This window comes from Macaca thibetana, chromosome 3 (assembly GCF_024542745.1).
Source record: "Macaca thibetana thibetana isolate TM-01 chromosome 3, ASM2454274v1, whole genome shotgun sequence".
NCBI classification, from domain to species: Eukaryota; Metazoa; Chordata; class Mammalia; order Primates; family Cercopithecidae; genus Macaca; species Macaca thibetana.
Genome location: NC_065580.1, coordinates 75,252,456 through 75,280,367, shown reverse-complemented (window position 1 = coordinate 75,280,367; position 27,912 = coordinate 75,252,456). Strand labels below are relative to the sequence as shown.

General features: G+C 38.3%; 1 protein-coding gene across 5 annotated transcripts in view; it reads right to left on the bottom strand.

Annotated features, from left to right (window-relative positions):
* Window positions 1-27,912, bottom strand: part of DYNC1I1 (dynein cytoplasmic 1 intermediate chain 1) — a 318,520-nt gene that overhangs the window by 246,118 nt on the left and 44,490 nt on the right. For 3 of the 5 annotated variants that reach the window (XM_050782914.1, XM_050782915.1, XM_050782919.1), the window contains exon 5: window positions 15,355-15,414. The exons of the other annotated variants lie outside the window; for them this stretch is intronic. In XM_050782914.1, the coding sequence (XP_050638871.1) occupies window positions 15,355-15,414 (60 nt within the window). The remainder of the gene's footprint in view (window positions 1-15,354; window positions 15,415-27,912) is intronic. 5 annotated transcript variants of the gene reach the window in all.

Sequence of the window (27,912 nt, the reverse complement as noted above, 5' to 3'; positions counted from 1 at the left end):
GTTAGAATGGCTATGATTAGAAGGACAAAAGACAGCAAATACTGGCAAGATTGTGGAGAAAAGGGAACCCTTGCACACAGTTGGTGGCTATGTACATTAGTATAGCCATTATGTCAAACAGTATAAATGTTACTCAAAAAATTAAAAATAGAACTTCCATATGATCCAGCAATCCCACTACAAGACAAACATCCAAAGAAAATAAAATGAACATGTCAGAGAGGTATTTGTACCCCCGTGTTCACTGCAGCATCATTCACAATAGCCAAGATATGAAATCAACTTACGTGTTTATCAAAAGACAAATAGATAAGGAAAATGTGGTTTACACAATGGAATACTACTCAGCCATAATAAAGAAAATCCTGTCATTTGCAACAATATAGATAAACCAGGAGGGCATTTTGTTAAGTGAAATAAGCCAGGTATAGAACAACAAGTACTGTACGAGCTCACTCATGTGGAATCTTGAAAAGTTGATGTCATAAACTAGACAGTAGGAAGGTAAGGTTATCAGGGGCTGGGGCAGTTGAGGAGGGAAAGATGGGAGATGCTGGTAAATGGATACAAAATTTCAGTTATACAGGAAAAGTAAGTTCAAGAGATCTATTGTATAACATGGTGACTATAGGTAATAACAGTATACAGAGGTTTCTGGACTTACAATTGGGTTTCATTCCAATAAACCCACTGTAAAGAAAGAAAAAACAAAACTGTAAAAACACCAGTGTAAATCAGGGACCATTTGTACTGTGTTACTGAAAAATGGTAAGACGGTGGATGTTAAGTGTTCTCACCATAACTATGATAACTATGTGAGGTAATGCATATGCTAATCAGCTATATTTAGTTATTCCACAAAGCATATATAATTCAATACACCATGCTGTGTATGGTAAACACATACAATTTCATTTGTAAATTTAAAAATAAAAATAAAAAAGAAGAAAAGGTAGCATATAATAAGAGCCAACATGAGTGAGTCACATAATAAGTAAGGCAGGAAAGTATAATGGGTGGATTATTGTGGGTAAGTGAAATAGGATTTCATAGAGAATAGAAGCTCTGGTGTGAATTTCAAGGATAGGCAGGAATCAATTAAGTGGAAAGGAATGGGGACAATGTCCTAGGGAGATCTCCCGGCATATACAAAGATCTGGAGACTGAATTCACATTTTATGTCCGAGAGACAAGTTTTTCAGAATAGAAGTTTTGATTTGAGAGCAAGAAGAGATAAATTTAGAGATATATACTGAGACCAGATTAGTAGAGAGTTTTAAGTATCGGGTTAAAGAATTTGAACTTTATGCTGTAGACAGTGAGGAGTTATTAAAAGTTACTGGGTAAGAAATTGACAGCTGCAAGACAACATTTAAAACATGTTTGTATAGAAACTATGTAAAAAAAAAAATGGAGTCTAAACCCTTCTCTGAAAAATGAGGGGCCAATGTTAGGTGTGGAAAGTCACTGGGCCTTAGAAGCTGAGTGTGGAGAAAATGGAATTGAGGAAGAAAATACAAGCAAAGGGGGATGGGTGGGTAGGTTCAGGAACAAAACCAAATCCAGGATAAACAATTCAAAGGGAGCAGCCAGAGAAAAGATTTGTAATTGATGGTCTAACAAAGTGTGGAGACTTGGTCCAGGGTGATGAGAAAGCACCAAGTGGCGACAGCACTGGAATGGAAAGAATGCTGCAAATTGGAGACTTTGGAGAAGAATTCAGGGCAGAGCTTAGTTTGCTTGATATGGAGGGTGAAGGAAAGGAAACAAATTAGAGATTAATTGAAAGGTTCACACCTTGTAGGAAGAAAAGTGACTAGTGTAACTGGAAGACATAAAGAAATCTAGAGAAATACCTGCATTGGGGTTAAAAAAATGCATACTTGGTGGATGAGTTTGTGATAAGGGCTTTTCTGATCATAAGAAATGTAGGACCAAAGGTCAGAGAAGACAAAATTCAAAATGAGGACCTGGGAGTCACCCAATGGAGTCATAGAGAAAATGTTGCATCTATAGAAAAAGAGAATGTAGAATGCTAATGGCACAGGAACTCATGTAATATGACAGACATTTTATAATGACAGAGTTAATTTGTTTTTCAGCTACTAAATTTTAATGTAATGAGGTGTCAAGGTGTGACATCTGATGGACTGATTCTTAGAGAGCTAGGTATGGGATACCACATGGAGGAATGGTGAGCATGGGGTACTACAATGAGGACATGAACCTGGCCTTGTAGCCCCCTTCATCTCACACACCCACACACACACACACAGATTTATCATTTATGTTCAGAATGGGTGTTTTTCTCCAAGTACTGGGAAACAGCTTGATGGCTGACCTTTTCTGACTAACTACCTCAAGAAGGATGAGCTTCCATTCTTCTATGTTCACATTTAAAAAATCATTTTAGGAAGTATTTATTTCATTTCCATGGTATTTGCTTCTTACTGTGCAGAGATATTAGTTTGGCAGCAAAAGCATTTTTCCTGAACAGAAGCAAATGTCAAGTCTGGCTCAATCAATAGGCATAACCAAAGGGTTAGCTTTGAATTTCATAACACAAGTAAATTTCTAGGATGAGAGAAGAATCAAAATAGTCATGATTATAACAGAACTTGGCAATACTGGAAGAGGTTCTGCTATTATGAGTTCACTTTACAAAGGATGTTGAAAGTTCAGAATAATAAGGACAGAAGGTACAGAAGTGAGTTTTCTCCAATAATATATACACAATAATATATACACATGACAATGATTATATTAAAAATTATACAGGAATGACCTTTTACTGCCTTGATACTTATGAACAAGCTTCCATACAATTTGTGCCAACATAAAACTATAAAATTATAGAATTCTTCAAGTCACTGGGTACCAAAGTATAAGCATACCTCCTTAATAACTGGCCTACATCTTTCTGAAATTGAATGAAAAAGAAATATTGTTTTTTGAAAATCCACTTGCTACTGTGGAACGGAAAATGCCCTATAATTGCTTACTCAAGATTCTTGAGGGCAAAGAACAAACACTGGCTGATAGAAACTTCCAAGAAATGTTTGGGGACAAATAAATGATTATTACAAATGGTGAGCAAAACGCTTCCTTCCTCTCTTGTGACAAAATTTTGATTGGTTCTGTTAAACCAATTTAAAACAGTTCTTCATGGGTCAGAATATAAATCTATATTTATAGATTCTGAAATCCATTTTGCTACTACATTTTGATACACACACACATATTATAAGATGCTGTTTCATATTTCAATTTCTGTGGAAAGTGTGATTGAATGTTACTGAAGAGGCAGAGGTTGTCAACTTGCTCAAAGAATTCAACTGGCATTCTCAAGAACATATCAGGCATTGTTACATGACGAACCTTGAAAATTAATTCAAACCAGATATCGAAACATAATGCATAAGAATATTTGACAAAGCTAGGAGAATAAACCAAACGAAGGTCTTCCTTCATTAAAGGCTAATGGGGTTACAACTGTTCTGTTAGGCAAATGGCAATAACTTTAAAATGTAAAAAGACCTCTAGAACTTTCCTAGTTAGATTTTCTGTAATACCTACCACCATCTTGAGGATTATATGCTTCTCTCATTTCTTTATATAGTTGGTTTTACTTCTATTCTTGACAGAGTGATCTCTTTATTTCACCATAGCAGTTCGGAATGGTGCCTGGCAGATTCAAGAGTAATGCACATTCTCTCTTTCAGCCAAGAACGCAAAGAAGATAGTTTAGAGAAAGAAGAGGTCACCACCTAATGGTGAAACCACCTTTGCAAAAATTATAACAGTGAGAAAATTATGACAGTGAAAGAGATCTGATCTGACCAACTCTCATCTTGCCTTTAACCTCCAAACTGTACTTGGTCATTCCTGGGCTTGGACCAAACTACTTTGGAAGAAGTTTAGTTTATAGTTTAAATGATAATAGCCATTTCCCAAAATTAGACTACCTTTATAAAACTAATGAAAGGCCATCAGGTTAGGAAAATGAGAGGGGCCTGAATTCTGCTAAGATGTAGGCATAGTTAAAGATTACCAGCCATTATTCTGGAGGTCACAAGATTTGCAACTTCCTCAATTCAGTATTGTACAATCTAAGATTGGCCTTTTAAAATGTCTTTTTAGGCTTCTGCATTTCTGACGACCTGATGGCTGTCAGGCCTCTGAGCCCAAGCCAGGCCATCGCATCCCCTGTGACTTGCACGTATACACCCAGATGGCCTGAAGTAACTGAAGAATCACAAAAGAAGTGCAAATGCCCTGCCTCGCCTTAACTGATGACATTCCACCACAAAAGAAGTGAAAATGGCCAGTCCTTGCCTTAAGCAATGATATTATCTTGTGAAATTCCTTTTCCTGGCTCAAAAAGCTCCCCCACTGAGCACCTTGTGACCCCCACTCCTGCCCGCCAGAGAACAACTCCCCTTTGACTGTAATTTTCCTTTACCTACCCAGATCCTATAAAACAGCCCCACGGCCCCACCCTTATCTCCCTTCGCTGACTCTCTTTTCCGACTCAGCCCGCCTGCACCCAGGTGATTAAAAAGCTTTATTGTTCACACAAAGCCTGTTTGGTGGTCTCTTCACAGGGACGCACATGACAATAGCCCCACCCAGACCCTTGACTCTTGGGTTCCACCGGTCTGTCCTGGAGCCCCCACCCAGAAAACAGGCTCAGAGGTTGAGGACCATTTTCTACACCCTTACGATTGCATCTCCAACCAATCAGAAGCACCCATTCCTCTACCCTCCACCCACTAAACTATCCTTAAAACACCCTAGCCTCCAAATTTTGCAGGAGATTGATTTGAGTAGCAACTCTGTCTCCTACGTGGCATAGCAGGCCTTCATCAGTTAAATTCTTTATTGCAATGCCTTGGTCTCAGTGAACTGGTTTTGTCTGTGCAGCAGGCAGGAAGAGTCCATTGGGCAAGTACATTAACAGTGTCTCTCAAACACTGAAAATAAAATCTAAGTTCTTTCTTCTGTGAAGGAACAGCCAAATCCTTGCTCACAGCTTCACGGTTTTCCTTCATTCTCTTTCCTTCCTAATATTTTTAAAAACTCTACCAAGAGTTTCATATACTAATATGTAAAGGAAATATAGTCATGAGGCTTCTGAAGCCATTAAATATTCCATAAGGTATTAGGTTTAATAATTTGGAGTGAAGGGCCACAAAATACCCTCATTGCTCACTGATATCTACTTAAAGTTGAGAATTTTTTCTTCTCTCCCAGCCCTGCTCTTCTTATGTTGTCCTCAGCCCATCTTCTGGAAGATAGGTAATCTCGTGGGAATATTTGCATTTATGTTCTCTTCATAATACACACCAAAAAACATTTTAAACATAATCCTTCCCTCAAATTTTCCCATTGCAGTTAGTTCCAAATTTCAATGACATATTTATTCACTTCCAAGCTATACAAGTTCTTTCTCTCCTGTGATCCTTTAGCTTACTCTTTTTATCCTGTTATTTCATCTTCCCCTTTCAGTATCTTCAATTCACCTAACCTATTATAATGGCTTAAGAAAGCAAAGCATTTTTGGTACTTCCATATGTATTTCCCTGGTAAAAAAGCAAAGCTGAGTTGCACTTATTTTCTCATTTTATTTACAATTTTCTTGAAGTTATTTTTTTTTTCTGAAAGCCGTATCATCTCCCTTTTTTTCTCTCTGCTGCCATTTGCTTTGCTGATCACATAGTTAACATACAAACCAGAATCAAGTGACACAACATTTGTGTTTCTGGCTAAAATGGAGTAATAGAGATCAAATTTACCCAGAAACCTGAACTTTAAAAAAGGTAATGCTGAATAAAACAACTTACAGGCCACTAGAGATCAGGCAATGAGGAACAGTGATATATGAGGGAGGGACACAAGCAAGAGGAGCCCTACAACTGCCCCAGGTTACAGCATTGAGAGATTTTCCAGGCCATGGTGCAGGCAGGAAACTCAGGTGAAATCCAGCAGACTTTCTAAGTTGTAGAGACAGAGTTCACAGTCCAGTGAGACCAGGCCGTTAGAATTCACAGGACAATACAGCAAACAGAAGAAATCGGCACAAAAGAAGACTCAGAAGGTTAACTTTGAGAATTCAGCTCAGCATTGATCAGTACATTTATGTGAAGAAACTACCTGAGGCCAAGGAAAGAATGACCTGAAAACAATTACAGATAACAGTTCTGGGCATTTACACAGGAATAGGAATAGTTTCTGTTCACACCAGCCAGACTGGAAAATCTTAAGATTTATGGGGCAATGTGTAGAACACATGTAAGAGATTTACTTCAGTAGCAGGAATTAGCCCTAAGCTGAGCACTGCTCCTGTCCCAACTAAAAAATCTTAAAAGCAAGACCTTAAAAGATAAAATTTGGTCAAAGTTAATTTACTATATCTCAGAACAAATCATAAGAAATTCATAGAAATTCAAGTATCTGAACCCTAAAAAAAAAAATTCACAATGTCTGATATAAATAAAAAAATTACCAAACATGCAGGAGGACTTCAGCAAAAAAACAGAATAGGAGGCTGAGAACTCTCACTCCACCCATAGAGCATCAAATAAACATATACATGAATCGATATCCCCTGAGAAAAATACAGAAACTAGTGGAGAGACTTCTGTATACTGGATGGCTGAGAAAATTCCCACTTCAGCACAGGTAAGAAAAGCTGAGACATATTCTCACTCTCACCATAAACCCTACCCTCAGCCCAGCACTATACAATTGCGGAGAACCTCCATCTCTTAGTTTCTCCCTAAGGAGTAAAGAGTTTGTACCACACATACAGTACCCCAACTCTTAAAACCACTAGCAGAGGAAATGACTCTTAACCTGCCTATCTTTGGAAGCTGATGGGGCCCAGCATTTATTAGACCCCTGGAATGGCAGAGAACAGAGGCAGCTTTAAACAGGCACTCAAGCGTTTCCCATGCTTCTCCCCACTGGCTTAGCACAGAGTGAGCAGGCAACAAAGCCCAGCTCCCAGCTTTTCCCTAGAAGGGGTCAAATTGCACATCAAAAGCCCTGACTTTTCCAGCTGCTGCCCAAGGGTCTGGCTTCTAACTAGCCTGTATCTGGAAGTCAACAGGGCAGGCAATTACTAGTCCCCAGGGAGTTTAAATGGGTATGTAGACACTTCCCACAGCTCCTTCCTCTAGTTCACTCTGGCAAAGAAATCAAACCTCTAGCTTCTCCCTGGAAGGAGTTGGACTACACAACAAATGACCTGATTTTTTTTCATCTGCTGCTTGGGAGTCTGGTTACTAACTCACCTAACTGGGGAGCTGATAGGGCCCAGTATTCACTGGTCACTTGGAGTCTCCAGAGAACAAAGCAGTGGTTTTGAATGGCCTTGCAGGCTCTTCCTATGACTCCTTCTGCCAGCTCATTTTACCAAAATGCACAGCTCTCAGATTCTCCCTGGAAGGGGTCACACTATATATCTAGTACCTTGACTATTCCAGCTGCTACCCATGGATCTGGCTTCTGACTTGCCTGTTTCTTGGAGCTAACAGGGCAGGCAGTCACTAGTCACTGGAAGTTGAAGTGAATGTGAGGATACTTCCCATGGCTCCTCCCCACAAATCATTCCAGAAATAAAACCAAGCCTATAGTTTCTCCTTAGGAGAACTTAAACTACCCATCTAGACCCTCAACTTTTCTAGTCGCTACCAGAGGGACTGGCCTCTAACTTGTCTGCTCTGAGAGCTGAAGGGCCTACCATTTACTAGACCCCTAGAGATAACAGAGAGTAAAGCAATGATTTAAAACAGCCTGCAGTCTGATTGAGCATACAGGCATTTACCACAGTTCCTCTTCCTGCCTCAGTGCAGAGCAAGTGGGTGATAAACTCCAGTTCCCAGCTTCTTCCTAAGGAGAGATGCATTAAGGACAGCTGGAGATGCATAAGGAGAGCTGGAATAAATTGATGCATTAGAACATCTACCTAATACATCAATTATTCCAACTGCTACTCAAGAGACTGGCTCCAATCTTGCCAATCTTAGAACTCTCTTAGGGTTTAGCATACTCTTGTACCCTGGGCCCACTAAGGAAACAGACTGCAGTTTGGAAGCACAAAGGATTAGGAAGCATCCAGAATCTCTAGCTAGCCTAATGGATGAAGATGGTCTCTTATATGAGACCAGTCAGTGAAGACTAAGAGAGGTGGCTGTTTTATAAAATGTGCAGAAACTAACACAAAGAATCAAAGAAAATGAAAATATGTTCCAAATATAAGAACAAGATAAATCTTCAGGAACCTACCTTAATGAAATGAAGACATGTGATTTACCCAACAGAGAATTCAAAATGTTGATCGTGACGATGTTCACAATAGTTAGGAGAGAAATGCATGAACACTGTGAGAATCTTGACAAAGAGATAGAAAATATTTAAAAATACCAAATAGAAATAATAGACCTGAAGAATACAATAACTCAACTGAAAAATTCAATATGAGGTTTCAACAGCAAACTTGATTAAGCAGAAGAAAGGAGAAGTAAAGTCAAGTCAAAGACAGCTCACTGGAAATCCTCTAGTCAGAGGAGCAAAAAGGAAAAAAAAGAATAAAAAAGAGTGAAGATATATTAAGAGAATTACAGGGTAACTTCAAGTGGACCGATATATGCATTATGAAACTCACAGAAGGAGAACCAGAAAACTTATTCAAAGAAATAATGGGCCGGGCGCGGTGGCTCAAGCCTGTAATCCCAGCACTTTGGGAGGCTGAGACGGGCGGATCACGAGGTCAGGAGATCGAGACCATCCTGGCTAACACAGTGAAACCCCGTCTCTACTAAAAAATACAAAAACTAGTCGGGCGACGTGGCGGGCGCCTGTAGTCCCAGCTACTCGGGAGGCTGAGGCAGGAGAATGGCGTAAACCTGGGAGGCGGAGCTTGCAGTGAGCTGAGAACCGGCCACTGCACTCCAGTTTGGGCGACAAAGCAAGACTCCGTCTCAAAAAAAAAAAAAAAAAAAAAAAAAGAAATAATGGCTGAAAAATTCCCAAACCTGGGGAAGGAAATAAGACATCCAGATTCAGGAAGCCCGAAGAACACCAAGAACATTATATAAGAAAATCCCAAAGATGCCCAAACCAAGAACGTATTATAAATAAATTGTCAAAAGTTAAAAGCAAAGAGAAGATTTTGAAAACAAGAAAATGGCTACTTGTTATCTACCTGAGAACCCTCATAAGACTATGAGCTGAATTTTCAGTAGAAATCATGCAGGCCAGAAGGGAGTGTGTGATATATTCAAAGTGCTGAAAGAGAAAAACAACAACAACAACAACTGCCAATCAAGAATACAATACCAGGCAAACCTGTCCTTCAAAAATGAAGGGGATAATAAAGCCTTTCTCAGACAAACAAAAGCTAAGAGAGGTTACCATCACTAGTTCTGACATATAAAAAATGCTAAAGAGGCTGGGCACGGTGGCTCATGCCTTTAATCCCAGCACTTTGGGAGGCCGAGGTGGGCGCATCACGAGGTCAGGAGATCGAGACCATCCTGGCTAACACAGTGAAACCCTGTCTCTACTAAAAAAATGCAAAAAATTAGCCAGGTGTGGTGGCGGACGCCTGTAGTCCCAGCTACTTGGGAGGCTGAGGCAGGAGAATGGCGTGAACCTGTGAGGTGGAGCTTGCAGTGAGCCGAGATCACACCACTGCACTCCAGCCTGGGCGACTTAGCGAGACTCCATCTCAAAAAAAAAAAAACCGCTAAAGAAAATTCTTCAACTTGAAACGAAAGGATTCTAAACAGCAACACAAAAACAAAAGAAAGTATAAAATCTGTTGTTAAAGGTAAATATATAGACAAAACAGAAGTCTGTATTGCTATAAAGGTGGTGGGTAAACAGCTTTTGGTTCAAATATAAAAGTGAAAAGACAAATGAATTAAAAATGACTATAACTAAATTATGTAAATGGACACACATTCTAAACAGATATGAACTACAACACCAATAGCACATAATGTGGGGGGAAATGAGATAAAAATGTAGAGTTTTTATATGCAAGAGAAAATGCTATCAGCTTACTATAACAAATTTTATGTAAGTCCCATAATAACCACAAAGAAAATACCTATAGAAGCTACATAGAAGAAAAAGAGAAAGGAGGCTGGGTGCCGTGGTTCACATCTGTAATCCCAGCACTTTGGGAGGCCGAGGTGGGTGAGGTCAGGAGTTTCAGACTAGCCTGGCCAACAAGGTGAAACTGCATCGCTACTAAAAATACAAAAATTAGCCAGGTATGGTGGCACATGCCTATAGTCCCAGCTACTTGGGAGGCTGAGGCAGGAGAATTGCTTGAGGAGGTGGAGGTTGCAGTGAGCCAAGATCACACCACTGCACTCCAGCCTGGGGGATAGAGCAAGACTTTGTCTCAAAAAATAAAAAGAAAAAGAGAAAGGAAACAAAGCTTCTATTCAACATAATATTGGAAGTCTTAGCCAGATAAATTAGACAGAAAAAGAAATACAAGTCATCCAAATAAGAAAGAAGTAAAATGTTTTTTTTTTGTAATGACATGAGCTTGTATGTAGAAAACTTTATGGACTCTACAAAAATTAATGCAAAAATTAATAGTGTTTCTCTACACCAACAATGAACTATCTGAAAAAGAAATCAAGAAAGCATTTCCACTCATAATAGCATCAGAAAGAATAAAATACTTAGATTTAACCAAGAATGTGAAAGATCTCTACATAAAAGAACTATAAAGCATTTATGAAAAAATTGAAGACACAGATAAATGAAAAGATATTGTATGTTCATGAATTTAAAAAAATATATTATTAAAATGTCCATGCTTCCTAGAGCAGTCTACAGATTCAATGCAATTTTTTACCAAAATTCAAATACTTTTCACAGAAATAGAAAAAAATCTTAAAATTCATATGGAACCCCAAAAGACCTTAAATAACCAAAGCAATCTTGAGAAAGGTATTCTCAAGAGGTATCACACTTCTTGATTTCAAATTATACTACAAAGCTATATTAATCAAAACAGTATGGAACCGTAACTAAAACAGGCATATAGGTCAGTGAGACAGAATGAAGATTCCAGAAATTAACCCACACATCCACAGTCAACTAATTTTCCACAACAGTGACAAGAATACAAAATGGAGAAATGATAGTCTCTTCAATTCACAGTGTTGGGAATACTAAATATCCATATTTGAAAGAATGAAATTGGATCTTTATTTTACATCACACACACACACACACACACACACACACACACACAACTCAAAATGGATAAAAGATATAAATGTAAGACCTGCAACTATACAACTCCTAAAAGAAAACGTAAGAAATGAGATTTTTGACATTGACCTTGGCAATGATTTTTTAGATATGACACTAAAGGCACAGGCAACAAAGGCAAAAGTAGACAAGCAGACTACAGCAAGCTAAAAAGCTTCTGCACAATAAGAAAACAACCACTACAATGATAAGGCAATGTACAGAATGGGAGATAATATTTTATTCCATATTACTGATAAGGGGTTAATACCCAAAATACATAAAGAACTGAAACAACTCAATAGCAAAATTACAAATTACCTGATATAAAAATGGACAGAGGCCCTAAATAAGACTTATCTCCAAAGAAGACATAAGATGACCAATATGTATATGAAACAGTGTTCAACATCACTAATTATCAGAGAAATGCAAATCAAAACTATAATGAGATATAATCATGATCCCTATTACTAAAAAGAAAAAATAAGAAGTATTGGCAAGGATATTGAGAAAACAACCTAGTACACTGTTGATAAGATTGTAAATTGGTATTGCCATTATGGAAAATAATATGGAAGTTCCTCAAAAAACTAAAACTAGAGCTACATATTATCTAACAGTCCCTCCTCTGGATATATATATATATATACACCTAAAGGAAATAAAATTAGTATCTCAAAGAGGTATCTGTCTCTGGCCTGGGAGGTTGCAGTGAGCCAAGATCATACCACTGCACTCCAGCCTAGGTGACAGAGTGAGACTCTGTCTCAAAATAAAACAAAACAAAAAACCTCCTCCACAATAATATTCCAAACCCAAATAATTTCACAGGTGAATTGTATTCTACCAAATATTAAAATAATCACTTAAAAATCAAAATTATGTTAACAAAAGCATGATCCATAAAAGAACAAATTTGTAAATTGTAATTAGTCAAAATTAAAATGGTTTGCTGGTTTGCTTTCTTAAAGACACTGTTAAGAAAATGAAAATGACAGGTCACAGACTGAGAGAAAATATTAACAAATTATAAACCCCATAAAGCATTTTATCCAGAACACAGGAAGAACTTTCAAAATCAATAATGAGAAAATAACCCAACTCAAAAACAATATATAAGACTAACAGATTTAAGCAGACATTTCATCAGAGAGGATACTCATATGGCAAATAAGCAACTAAAGAGATACTCAACATTATTAGTCATTAGGAAAATGCAAATTAAAACCACAATGAAATACCACTATACTCCTTTAATAATAGTTAACAAATTAATAATTTCTTTTAAAAAGCGCAAACTAAGTGTTGTCAAGAATGTGGAAAAATTGAGGCTCTCATAAACTGCTGGTGGGAATGTATAATGGTAAAACCACTTTGAAAACAGTTTGACAATTTCTTAAAAAGTTAAATGTATATCTACTATATGATTCAACCATAAATACCTCTACTGGGAAGTATTTACCCAAAAGAAATGAAAGCGTATGTGCATTAAAATATTTGTACATGAATGTTTATAGCAGTTCTATTTGTAATGGGCAAAAATTGTAAACAACCCAATGTATGTAAAAAATGACTGGATAAACAAACTGTGGTATATCCATACAATGAAATAAAAAGGATTGAGCTGTTTATATACACTTAACCTGAATGAATCTCAAAATAATCCTTCTGAATGAAGGAAGTCAGTCAAAGGAGTACCTCCTGGATGATTTCATTTATATGACAATCTAGGAAATGCAAACTAAGGTATAGTGACAGAAAGCAGATCAGATGTTTGGGGGATAGAGAAGAACAGGAAGAAGCAAGAGTTTAGATTACAAAGGGGCATGAGGAAACTCTTGGGGATGACTAACGTGTTCACCATCTTGATTGCGGTGATAATTTCATGGATGTGTATACATGTCAAAACCATCAATTTGAATAGTTTAAATATGTGTAGTTTATTTAAAGTCAGTTATACTTCAGTAAAGGCGTTAAATTAAGTGACAGAGCAAGCTATGGACTATGGTAATTCCCATGCCACAACTCAAGAAGGTGAAATAAAACTCTCTAGAAAAATCTAGAAATTTTTATTAAGGCAATATTTGAAATTGTAACATGGCTAAAATAATGCCATCTCTCAAATATTCTCTGAAAATGCCTTCAAACTCTCTAAGATAAGCCACTCACTCACAGGCAGATGGCATTTAACCTAACATGCAAATACTCCTTCAACATCCTTTTATACCTACAATAGGCATTGAAATTGATAGAACCTCAGAGGTATATGCCCAGGAATCTCAGGAATTCAAAATGAATAATAAATAAATAAATGCCTAGTTTGGGATACATCGGTTTGTATTTAGAAAGTGAACAGAAAGTCTCCTGTCTTCTCTCTCCGACGCACTGGGTTCACTCTGAAGTATAATGCAGCAGGCCAGGTGGGGCCACAGATACGCTATCTCCCTAGAGTAAGTCACCAGTTTTAATCTGCATAGTCAACAGTGAGTTTTTGCTTGGAAAACAGATATAAATGGGAAAATTCCAAACTATTCCACATCAGCAAGTGCAATTTAACAGTGCTGCAATCTGTCTAAAAATCTGTTAATTTAAGTGCATGGGGTAGTCTCTGCCAGTTCTCTCCCCCGCCTTTTTTTTTTTTTTTTTTTTTTTTTAACACAATGTAATTCTGAAGAACTGCATTCTGAAGTTCCCCTGAACTATAACTTACTGTATATTCTCTGCTTTATTTAAGCCATATCTCTTGGTTATTTAAACAATACAAATTGAAATATAACATAAATGAACTATACAACTAAATAGCCAAGAATTTAGTAAGGTTAAAAAAGAAATAGTGCATCGGTTACCTGAATGTTAGGATATTTCCTTGGCTTAGTATTGTCATGAATCAGCTAAGAATTTTTGTATATACAAAGGATCACAGGCAGATGGCATTTAACCTAACATGCAAATAGCCCTTCAACCTCTTTTTATACCTACAGTAGGCATTGAAACTGATAACGCCTCAGAGATATATGCCCAGGAATCTCAGGAATTCAAAATGAATAATAAGTAAATAAATGTCTGGTTTGGGATATGTCAGTTTATATTCAGAAAGAAAAGATAATGGTTCCATAAAATGTGGTTATGAAACTTGCTATTCACTTAGAGATATCCAGTGCTCTGTCAGTAAGTGCTTAATAAATTGCTTGTAGGAAAGGAGGCAATTTCTGTGGTGTAAATACTTCCACCATGGTTGATTTCCAGCTGATTTAACTGAATGCGAAGCTCAGAAGAGAAATGCACAATCAGCTCTCCTGAGCTTGATGACCAGCTGATACAAGCACCCCACTAGAAATATCTCATGCGTGACTACGGCTAACTCCAATCCTACAATGGAAATAAACTGAGTTTCTAGGATATGTTTGTGTGTTTTATTCAACTCCAAGTCTTCATCTCTGAAGTTTTCTTTTAACTTGTGATAATAAATTTCCATCTGAAAAAAAATGATATTTAGGACATAGGAGACATAACTCAACATCAAGGATTTGAAATATCTTTAGATCAAGGTATTCAATTAATTTCCTTGTTTCTTTTTAAACAGGAATCTTTAACTGTTCAAACTTAATTCAAATTAAGTGCTTATTGTGAGTTCCCCAAAAACTGAAAAGAAAAGTAAACAAACAAGACACAATATTTTAATACTGATCTTAGACAAAAGTTAACCTAAGGCAACTTGTTAGTAAAGGGCAGGATGGTTATGATAAAGTCAAACATCTCCCATTGCAGAACTTGTGTGCCCCACTTTTAAGTAGATGTGTGGGTCTATGTTTGATTTGTGTTTGGGGGAGTGTTGTTTTGCAATAATAGGAATTAATAAGGAGAAAGCAAAAGCCATCTTTTTGTGGTGTTTTCCACAAAGAGAGACTTTCTTCAAAGCTTTTTAAGGAAAACTAACAGAAGGAAATGAACTTATCAAACTAGAAGTTCAACAAAAGGGGAGAACACAAGAGTAACAGCAGCTCCAGCATTTCAACGCAACTGTAGCAAAGAAATAATAAAAGGAGTAACAAAAGAGCAGACATATACCCAAGTTCTGAGTCTGACTGCAGCTGGAGCACTGAGGGGTCTGTGTCCCACTGCAGGGTCCTAATTGTGCAGCACAAAGGAAAAAGAACACAGAGAATTAACAAAAGGGGAGGGCAACAAACCAAACCAAACTATGTCATTCATCAAGGCAAGAGCATATACAATACATACACAGAACATGTCCCCCCTCCATCCCCTCCATCCCCAGTGACTATCAAACAACAAGAGAAAGCGAGGAGCCATCCTCTCCTGCAAACATCTGTTTAATATCGGGAGCTATGACTGCTTTCATGAAGGAAAGTTGACACCAAGTGTTCAAACTCCACACACACCCCCACCCTTTGTTTTGTTTCGTATTGAGGCTTCATTGATTTGAGCAAGTAACCCACTGCATGTATCTCTGACACCCCAAAGCCCATCCACATCTGGGAACTCCAAGCATCTTCTATGTGGTGAAAAGAACTAAACGCATGGGTGCAAATGGGTCAGGGCAGGGGTATGACTGCAGGACTTGGTGAATAACTGGCTTCCTTGGATTAGATACTACAAATATAATGCATTAGATTTCGAGACTCAAGGGTATTTTTATGCTTGTTTATATATTGCACCCCAAGATGGTCACTAACAATATCATTCCTCTCTAAGATGTCAGAGATTGCTTATATCTTATATTTTTTAAACATTGCATAAACAATAGCACAAAGTATCAATAGTTACCAAAGCATCCAATTTCCCTTGCTGTTTCTCCTTGAAAATAAGAGGGGATAAATGGCTCTTCTATAAACACAGCACATGCCAGGACCTTTCTCAGCCAGGCTCTTTAAATATCCTGCACAGAACTGGTTACAGGTGAATCAGGCATGAGGTTATCTCAGAGGCAACTAATGGACAGCACAAACTTTGGGATCAGGCATCTGTGATTCAAATCTTGCCTCTGTGACTTACCAGCTGTGTGACATTGAGCATGCTGTTTAGTAAGTTCTCAGCCGCTGCATCCCTTTGTTTACTCTGTGGCCTACAGAGCAGTAGCATCAGCATCTCTTTGGAGTTTGTTGGAAATGCAGAAACTCACATCCCACCCCAGACTTAGTGACTCCATATTACAGTTTAACACGTTCCCCAGGTGATCCACAGGCACCCTAAATTTGAGAAGCCCTGCTCGGTTTCCTTGTCTGTCAATACTTACTGTAGCTTATATGATAACTTATGAACTGGCCTGCAGTGATCTTCCAAACTTCTCTCTAACCATTCATTCACTCACATTATGTCAACTCTGCATACTCCTTAATGTTCTTCCCTTAAACATCTGCATGGCTCATGACTTTGCTTCTTTTGTGTCTTGGCTCAAATGTCACCTCCTCAAAGAGGCTCCCCTGCTTCACTACCTGATCTCAAGTAGCACTTCCTTACTACTCTTCATTTCCTTCCTTTCCCCTACTTTATTTCCTTCATAGCATTCATCTTTACCTATGATTTTCTTGTATATCACCTTATTTATTTTTGTTTGTTGTCTGACTTTGGACTTAAGCTTCATAATGGCAGGGGTGGCTACATCTCTAGAATATAGGGATATGCCTAGAACTGTATCTCACATATGTGCTTATGTAATACGATATTTATTGAATGAATGAATATTTTGCTGGTTTTCTACAAGGATTAAATGCAAGTATACCTATAAAGCACATAGTAACCATATGATAAACAGCAGCTGCTTTTACTACTGCCACAACAACTCTACCTACTCTTAAGGTTTCTTTGAGTCAATGCTTGACCTATTTGACAGATCGCACATTAACCCCTCCTGCAGAAGTAGCAGATTATGGATTCACAGCTTCCCTTCTATGCTCTGGCTGTGCTCTTTTTTTTTTTTTACATAAAACCTCTGAAAGATTAAAACTGAAGTCCATTGAGACACTAACTGGCCTGTGTTTCTTAGACCAGCGCTTCTCAAATTTTAATGCACATACGGATACCCGGGAATATTGCTAAAATGCAGAGTCTGACTTAGTAGGTGTGGGGGTGGCCCGAGACTCTGCATTTCAAACAAGCACCAGGAGATACAGATGTTGCTGCTCTGTGGAACACACTTTGAGCAACAATGACTTGACTTAGATAAGTGGTTCTCAAACTTTCATGTTCATCAGAATGACCTGGAGGGCTTTAATAAGCTGATACGCAACCCTAGAAATTCTGATTCAGTAGATCTGGAGTGGGGCCCTAGAATTTGTAGTTCTAACAAGTTTCCAGGTGATGTTTACAGGGCTAACCATGGGACCACCTTTGGAGAATGACAGAGCTAGATTATTGCTTTCAGTAGTCAGCATGCAGAAAGCATCACTGATGCTCAAATACATCAGCATCTAAACTTCTGATTTGCTCAAGCCTGGCCTCAGGCCCAGGACACCCCTAGACCAATTAAGCCAGAATGTCTGGGGTGGGACCCAGGCATCTGTAGTTTTTTAAAGCTTTCCAGGTGATTCTAACGTGCAGCTAGGGGTGAGAACCCATGCTCTGAATTCATTCTCTGCTGAAGAAAATTAGCCCTTCTTGCTTCTGGGCACTGATTCTTTAATCTCAGTTCAAATTGTGAAAGTAATGGAATATGTTAACATAATTCATACTTGCTGTTCACATATCTCTGGGGGTCAAATTTAAGAGCATTTCTTCTGCTATAGACAAAAGAGCAGACTCTGGCTCTTGCTGATTGTAAGAAGCTTTCCTTGCAAGGAGTGGGATGAGCTGTTTGACCTCCATTTTCCTTGAGGTTTCTGATGGGCTGATCTTTGGTGACATTTTCCACTTCTCCCAGCAGCTCCCCAATGGTCTGGCTCTTCTGATACGTATTGGACAGATCACCTGAACTCACTATACCCTTAAGAAGTATAAATAGTGATTCTATCAGAATCATCCACTTAAAAAGTCCACAGATTAGTACTGGGGAGTTTGCATTTACTTGGCCAGAAAAACAAAGGTAGGAATGTGACACTACAACAGCCTTGCCTCCTGGCACACCTATGTTATTCAGGAACAGAAATCATAGTTATCGTCAGTAACAAGCTGTGTGGGGTAAGGCGTGAAGCCAAGGATGCTATCAAATGTGCCAGTTGTATTATCTTTTCATTTTTCCCATTATTATCTGTGGGGTGGTTCCTCTCAAGAATATGTAAATATGCAAATTTTTTGAAAGGAACTTAAGGCCAATATGCAAAATGGGCAAAGGTTGTTTGTGTTTCCAGGAATAGCCTAGAAATATGTATTAAACATTTGCGGAATTCCTTCTGTGTAAACCATGGAGGACAGCTTCCCTGCAGATGGTAGCATTTTAGAGAAGACCACGCCTGGCCCCCGGTGGGAGGTCTGTGTCCTGGATATGGCTTCACTGTGTCATCAGGCAAATCTCCTTTTGTTCCCAGCAAATGAGGGTGCAGGCATCGAGGCCCTTTAACATTCTTCTCTGTCTGATATTTTAAAATCTAGGATGATTATTCAACTGCCTTTTAACTTTCTCTTCTCCTGTTAGAATAATTTATTTAACCAATGGGCAGAGATCTTATTTTCCAGCCATTTTATCAAGTAATTGTATCCCTGAAAACAAAATGATGGTGATATAGAAATCACCCTGTATACTATAATAGTTCTATTTTTTATTCATTTCTGGAATGGCTGAATCAATGCATGCAGAGGAGAAAAGATTTTGATAGGAACATTCATTCGCTTATTCAAAAAACATCTATTAAGAACATAAAATACAAAATACTGTAACAGAGGGTTGAAAAAATGTTCAAGGAACTTAGAGTTATTATGAGGAGATAAAACATATATAAATATGCCTGGCGCGGTAGCTCACGCCTGTAAGCCCAGCACTTTGGGAGGCCGAGGCAGGCAGATTGCTCAAGTCCAAGAGTTCAAGACCAGCCTGGGCGACAGGGCGAAACCCTGCATCTTCAAAAAATACAGAAATTAGCCAGGTATGGTGGTGCTCGCTTGTGTTCACAGCTACTCAGGAGGCTGAGGTGGGAGGATAGCTTGAGCCTAGGAAGCAGAGGCTGCAGTGAGCTGAGATCATGCCACTGCACTCCAGCCTGGGTGACAGAGTAAGACCCTGTCTCAAAAAAAAAAAAAAAAAAAAAAAAAAAAAAAGCCAAAACATATATATATAGTTTAGTAGAACAAGACTGAAGGCAAAACTTGCCATATTCTATTTGACCTGGTCTTGGAGGAGGGGGTAGGATTTAGGCCTAAATTCATTTTCCTCAGTGCTTAGTTTATTGGACTTAGGTGGCTGAGTTAGTCCACTAGGTCTTATAAGACTGTTATATTTTATATGCCAACTTAGCAATATGTTGTGAAAACAATAATAACCAGGCAGACAAATATATAAGCCTGACAAAGTCTTATCTCCTTGAAGCCCAGCTTCCTGGGAAGCCAGATGTCCAGCAGTATCTTTGGGACTAGAGTAGGTGATGTTGAATGTTTAACTATGACAGCTCCCCCTACCCTGCAGTACCACATGTATGCTGAGGGACATGGAACTTGCACTTAAGAATTTTACATTTTGGTAAAAGAAATGAGACATATGAATATTTATGCCTAATAATATACCGCTAACATCTACAAGGAAGAAAGTAGCTCTCATCACTTGCTCAGAGACTGGCACAGTTTAAAGTTTGAATAAATATGAGCTGAAAATATTAATAAATGCCATAAGAAAGACAGATTAAGAACAGTGATCATTATAATTTCCCTTCACTTAGTGTTTGCTGCGTGCCAGCCAGCCAGGCATTTAACTGCACTTTCATCATCCTTTGGAAGTCACAGCAAGGAGACACACTTCCACTGAAAAGATTAGAGATTCCATTTGACCTGGTCTTGGAGGAGGGGGTAGGATATGGGCTTAAATTCATTTTCCTCAGTACTTAGCTTATTGGACTTAGGTGGCTGAGTTAGTCCACTAGGTCTTATAAGACTGCTGTATTTCAGATGCCAACTTAGCAATTTGTTGTGAGAACAATAATAACCAGGCAGACAAATATATAAGCCTGACAAAGTCTTCTCTCCTTGAAGCCCAGCTTCCTGGGAAGCCAGATGTCTAGCAGTATCTTTGGGACTAGAGCAGGTGATGCTGAATGTTTAACTATCACAGCTTCCCCTGCCCTACCCCACCATGACCTCATCTCTCCCCAAGACCAGACATCATCCTCACTGCTACCCAAGTCTCCCCTTTCTGGAATTCCTGGGATAACCAACCTAGCCCTTGTTGTTTGATACAATCTTTCTTTAACTCTACCAATTAAATTTCTGTCTAGTATTCCCCGCTGGGGAACCATCCTGGTGTTGTTTGTTTGCTTATTTTTATGAGTTGCATTCGGCTGCTCTGATTAGTTTCAACTGATTTCTTAGGTTAACTTTCTGAGGGTCTGTGTAAGTGGGATCTCTGATCTCTCTTTCATAGGAGCCCTGTTATGTGTTCAGAGGCCACTGTTACGGTTCTATGGTCCCAGGGTTGGATTAGGTGTTTTGGACATGCCAATTAAGGTCACATTTCCTAACTTCGTTTCAAAATACAGAAGCTTCCCAACATGGAAAATAATCACTCACTTATTTAACCTTGAACATATCAAAAACATTGTAGCCTCTGGCATCTTATCCAAAAATGCCTACCATGTAGTGGTTAATTTATAATTTGTGGGTCAATTTGTTTTTCAATATTTTTTAAAAAGAATAGACAAATATCAAAATTCTTCAAACTAGCAGTAACCTACCAAGAGACAAGCAGAATTTCGTATTTTAAGCCTTGTACCAATTCATTACTTTCTAATTTCTTATAAGATTCCCCTTTCATTGGCTCAATTTTATTCGCTCAGCTTCAGTTTATGAGACAGAAGTGAAAATTTTAAAAAGTCCTTGGCCATCTGTTGAAAGTGTAACTTAGGAGTGAAAGACATAATGTCTGTGTTGCATAGACCTTGCACTCTGATGAGTGGTTAATTTCTTCCTGTTCAGCTTTTACCAACAAGCAAGTTGGTGGTTTCCATTCTTCTTTCCATCTTTATTAGACCTCAGAGCAGAAAGCCTTAGAATTATTTCTTAAAGAGTGTTTTTGTTCTTACCTTTTCTAGTCTTTGGCTACAAGAAAGAGATGTTCAATTAATATTTGGAAGGCAGTATTTAACAAATCTCTCATTTATAATGCTGACACTCAGTGTGGCTAAGGCACTCTCATACACTGTTGGCAGCATTTAAATTAGCAAAGTTCTTTGGGAAGTAATATGCCAATATGTGGCAGGAACCATAAAAAATAGAATTACTCCTGCACTAGTTTTGCTCCCAGGAACTCAGCCTATGAAAATAAAACAGCATCAATAATAATAATAATAACAAAAAATGATAATGATGACGACAACCACCTCCAAATCATCAAATCCCATGGTCAGTTCTTGTTCCTTAACTTTGCTCTCTCTCATTTTGGTCACTATTGGCTCCTTCTTGGCATAGTCTTTAGTCTTTTTTTAGTTTTCTTGGCCCTGAAAATCTTATTTCTTTTCCTCCCTCTCTCACTGTGTTTTTGGCAGTACCCTTGCTCTTTCCATTCCAATAAAGACAGGCATTCTCCAACCAGGATTCTGTCTTCTCCTCTCACCTCTCTGTCCTCTAACCCCGGGCAATCACATAGGTGACCATATATCTTCTGCAAAATAACCCCAAAGTCCTCATTACCATCGAGCTCTTCTCTGAGTATGCATATTTGAGAGCTGTAACTACACAACAACATTTCCTTAGATTCAAATTAAATCTGTCAATTTACTTGTTCTTTAGAAGTAAGAAGAATCTTTATATTCCTTGAAGGTCTAGTGTAGTATCTGATAGACAATAAATTCTCAATTGTTTACTGAATGACTTGATGAATGAATGAACAAATGGATATTCTTTACCTGGATTTTCTGTAGATGAGCATGATGTGTGAGGGCAAGTTGATTCCAAAAGAAACAGTTTTTACTTTTTTATTAAAAAATGAAATAATAAATCAGGGCATGTCTGCCTAACTCCCTTAATATCCATCAAAGCACTTAGGGAAAACTCAGTCTTACTCAGTGTGATGTCACTACATGGTCGCAGGAGAGTTTTCAGACTCACTTCCACACTGAAGAAGGAAAGCATATCTTATCTAATAAAAATGGTGACCACTGGCCGGGCATGATGGCCCAGCACTTTGGGAGGCCGAGGCAGGAGGATCACTTGAGACCAGGAGTTCATGACCAGTTCGGGCAACATAACGAGACCCTGTCTCTATGAACATTATTATTTTTTAAATGCTCAACATATTGCTGATTTGTGGTAAAAAACAAAAGCAGGCCAGCCATCTTCTCTTAGTAACTTTAATTAGTCCCTGAAGCAACTGCACTGGAACTCAAATTTTCATGTTCTTTCTTTTCTAAGATGGAGAGAAAGCTCAAAGCCAGAATACAGAGCTTTCCTGAGTCCCACAGTTTCTCTGAACTCTTGTTCCACATGTCTTCTCTGTCAAACAAATCACTAGTGACTCAGTGAAAACAGTTTGGGGTTATGTAAGCATAGTACCAAACAGAAAATATCTAGTCAATGCCATCGCTAAATATCTAATTTTTAAAATGCCGTTTCCAAAAGTAATACACGAAATAATAAGGACATTTTAAAATCCATCATATCACTCAATCTGTCACATTCATTAAAGTGATGTTAATTAAGAAAGGATGGAATTTAAATAATGAGTTAATGTTTTACTTCCTGACCTCAATTTTTTCCTTACTTAGGACAGGCAATGATGATAAAGATTTTCTGATGTCAGAAATAAAAGTGGAACAGTGAAATACATACTTACATCAGGCTCTTTTTAAAAAGCATTTTTCTTAATTTATGGTGGGAGAATTTTCCATCTGTCGTCTAACACCTGAGCCCTAACATGGAGCTCCAAAGCGAGCCACACTAAGCCACATGGGAAGTCCATCTGAGCTGGATTCAATAAGAAATGTAGGACTTCCCATCATAGAACAAGAGCATGTTTTCCCAAAATCTTACACAGAAGTCCTGCTGTCAAGCAAGCAGTTTCTCTAGAAGAAAGCTCAGCTACCCCTTCCTAAAATAGATGCTTACTGTGTTACTATAACCATATGGGTACATACAGTACACTTTGCCTGAAGATAATGACATCAAAAAATTTGAACTTATTGTGCTGCATAAAGGAAAACCGTATAGTGTAAATCTTATTTTAATTTACAAAGAGACTGACTTTTAACCAACCTTGAATTAGCGACTTCAGTCTCCCCAAAGTCCAATTAGCTGGTAGTATCCTGTCAATCTCTCTTTATATAGTGATACTTTAAAAATTTTTTGTATAAGCAAAATTTTGATAGTCTTATTAAATTTTCCCCATAGTCTTGTATTATTTATTATGTTTTTCACCTTTACTAATACTTCCTTTATGCCTTCCCTTTAGCCTTCGATTTATCAGAGCATCTTGGAAGATGATGCTGGTTTTACCCAAATGGGTCAAGAGAGGTTTATGTAGTTCCAAAGAATTCTGCAGAATCCAACTGTGGATAAAGGTGAAGGTCCTAAGGATTTCCTTTGAGTACTATGCCCACGTGGCCCCAGAACACATTTTTCTTTCCTGAAGTCACCAAAAAAAAAAAAAAAAAAAAAAAAAAAAGTGGTACCTACATGCAGACAGGACAAGTTGCCCACAACAAATTATTGTAGCCCAAAAACAAGAATCTAAATTTTACCAAAGCTTTCTGTCAATAAGAAACTGAATAGTAATTATATGGAGGTCCAGTATTCAAGCTGAAGAGAGAACACTGAAGAAATCTGTCCCTTTGTCCCTTCTAATCTGAAATACACATGCAGCTGAAAGCCTAAGTGACTTTTAATCCATTCCCTTTGTACCATCATTCTCCTGTGACGTGCTTTAGAAGACATTTCTCCATCTGCTGCATTTGTGGTACCCTTGGCAGGGGCCTCACCTCCCTAGAGAAAAAACTACAAATATTAGGGTTTTGGGTTAAGAAATGCTGCTAATTGTGAGCACAGGCATCAATTTTAAATACTTCGGGATTTTATTGGGGTCAATTGGGGAAATGTGAAGATAGTGTTGATACTAGATAAGGTAAAAATACATTGAAATATAAAAATACAGATACTTGATTGGAAAAGCAGGTTCAACAGTTTTCACAGTAAGATGTCACTTATTATACATGATGACATACATATTATATAAAAGAATAAGCACTAAGGTGCTAAGAGTGCTGATCTCTGGTGTTGGAAACATGATGTTTTTATTTTGTTATTTTTGCTCATTTATATTTTCTAGTTGTACAAAATGCACAGGTGTTGTTTCCATAATAGTAAGAGATTTTTAGGCTGGGCAGAATGGGTCCTGCCTGTAATCTCAGCACTTTGGGAGGGAGAGGCAGGAGGATCCCACCACTTTAGGATGGAGACAGAGGAGAATCACTTGAGGCCAGAAGTTCAAGACCAGCCTGGGAAATATAGCAAGCCCTTGTCTCTACAAAAAAAAAAAAAAAATTAAATTAATTGGGTGTGGTGGTATGCACCTGTTCTCCTAGTTACACAGGAAGCTATAGTGGGAGAATAGCTTGATCCCAGGAATTTGAGGCTTCAGTGAGCTAAGATTGTGCCACCACTCCCGGCTGGGTGACAGAGAGACTTTGTCTTAAAAAAAAAAAAAAAAAAAGAAAAGAAAAGATTTTAAAAATAAAATGTTGGAGGAAGGCTTGAATGTCTTGATTGATTGAAAAGTAGAACTTGCTGGGCACGGTGGTTCAAGCCTGTAATCCCAGCACTTTGGGAGGCCGAGATGGGCGGATCACGAGGTCAGGAGATCCAGACCATCCTGGCTAATGCAGTGAAATCCCGTCTCTACTAAAAAAATACAAAAAATTAGCCGGGCGTAGTGGCGGGTGCCTGTAGTCCCAGTTACTCGGGAGGCTGAGGCAGGAGAATGGCGTAAACCCGGGAGGCGGAGCTTGCAGTGAGCCGAGATCCGGCCACTGCACTCCAGCCTGGGCGACAGAGGGAGACTCAGTCTCAAAAAAAAAAAAAGAAAAGTAGAACTTAATGATGGTGTTAAGACCAAAGATGGTTTAAAAAAAAAAAAAAAAAAAGACAAAAATTAATTATTTTACTACCCTCCATGGCACTTCTCATCAAAGACAAACATCAGAAACCTCCCCTTCAGACTATTTTGTTAAGGATGTTATGCAATGGGTGTTATTATTGTGACAGGAGATTGCACAGTATGTTATCATGTTGAGAGATTTTTTTTTTTTTTTTGAGACAGAATCTCGCTGTGTCTCCCAGACTGGAGTGCAGTGGCACCATCTCGGCTCACTGCAAGCTCCATCTCCTGGGTTCACCCCATTCTCCTGCCTCAGCCTCCTGAGTAGCTGAGACTACAGGTGCCTGCCACCACGTCCAGCTAATTTTTTGTATTTTTAGTAGAGACAGGGTTTCACTGTGTTAGCCAGGATGGTCTCGATCTCCTGACCTCATGATCCACCTGCCTCGGCCTCCCAAAGTGCTGGGATTACAGGCGTGAGCCACCACGCCTGGCCGAGAGATGTTTTAACTTTGAAAACATTTTCAAAGTTTCTTTCCATTTGGGACAGGTTTTAGCCTATACCGTGGTGTCCAGCTGAACTTTATGAGGTCACTACACTTTCCTAGATTTTTGCAGGCCAGTACACCTTCTAGTTCAGCTCTGTCATTGAGAACCCTAAGGAATTACAACTAAACATGAGAAAATTCCTAGTGCAAAGTCCCCTGTGAGCCATCCATGTGAATGAGAAGAATAAATGTTGGCGGAATGATTTTCACTTAGATCAATTCACTCTGGTTGTTATCTGAAGGTTAGTGAGTAAGGAGTGGGCAACCCAGAATGTGGTCTATAGGGGCAAAGATTGCAATCTGTCCTTTGCCTTGTCATGTTTAATAATTTTATATAATTACTTTGGATAAAGATACAGGCAATGCTTACTAAAATTGAAAATTATACCAACATGTTCTAAGAGAGGATCTAAAAAGATTTTTCCCCATCAGAAAAATGGCTAAATTAAAATGTGAAAAAATTATAGTAATTGCTAAAACTCACATATAGTTAGTATACACCAGCCTCCTTTCTGAGTACTTTATAGAGTATTACTTTGTATAATCCTCACAATAACCTTATGCAGTAGGTTGTGTATCACTCATATCAACTACTGTTAGAGATTATGTAGCATAGAGGTATACGTTGCGGAAACTTGAATCAACCTGCCTAGGTAAAAACCTAGCACTGTAGCAAAACAACACTCTGTATGAACTTGAGAAAATTACTTATTCTCTCTGCGCATCTCAGTGTCCTCATCGGTAAAAAGCAGAATTTATTTATTTATTTATTTATTTTGAGACAGAGTGTTGCTCTGTCGCTGAGGCTGGAGTGCAGTGGCACGATCTTGGCTCACTGCAAGCTCCACCTCCTGGGTTCATGCCATTGTCCTGCCTCAGCCTCCCAAGTAGCTGGGACTACAGGCACCCACCACCACGCCTGGCTAATTTTTTGTATTTTTAGTAGAGATGGGGTTTCACCATGTTAGCCAGGATGGTCTCCATCTCCTGACCTCATGATCCGCCTGCCTCAACCTCCCAAAGTGCTGGGATTACAGGTGTGAATCACCACGCCCGGCTGACAAACTTTTTTTTCAAATCTTGGATGCTATGTTGCCCAGGCTTTTCTTGAACTTCTAGCCTCAAGCAATCCTCCTGCCTCAGACTCCCAAGTAGCTGGTATTACAGTTCTGAGCTACCACACCTCACTCAACAAACATTTATCAAATACCTACTACAGGGGTATCACTTAGTCCCTACTTTCAAGGAATTCACCACTTTCTGAGGATGAGTGACATGTTCAACTAAACAAAAGCCATTTTTCAGGGCTATAAAGTGCTAATGCTTCACTCTTATGTATAAAAAGCGTAAGCTGTTTCAGATAAATATTCTTTACCGTATTGAGAAAATATTTTGTATTACTAGTTTACTACATTTTAAAATACAGGAATAAGTGTTTAAATGTCTTAAGTATAATTTAAGTACATGTTGCAATGATTATTTTTCCTTCTTTGACCTTTTTGTATGCTAAATTATGTAGTAAGACATTTTCCTATACTAAAATAACCTTGCATTTTTGAAACAATACTAATTAACCATAGCATAGTATCCTCTTAATATGTTGGATTCCAGTTGCTTACAGTATATCAAAGATTTTTTTCATTTATGTTTATAAGTAAAACTAACCCTTCAAACTAACCTTTTCTACAAGCTTTTAAAATCCAAGAGCTTGTTGCTTGCCAATATAATTAACTAGCAATGATTAATTGATTCTACCAAAACTGATCAGGAGATAGAAGATAAAACCACAAATATAAGTTGTAAATGAGAAATGGGATATAACGATGGAAGCATAAATTGCAAAACAAATTGTGACACTTTAAGTGAAATTTTAAAATTAAATCATTAGCATAACTG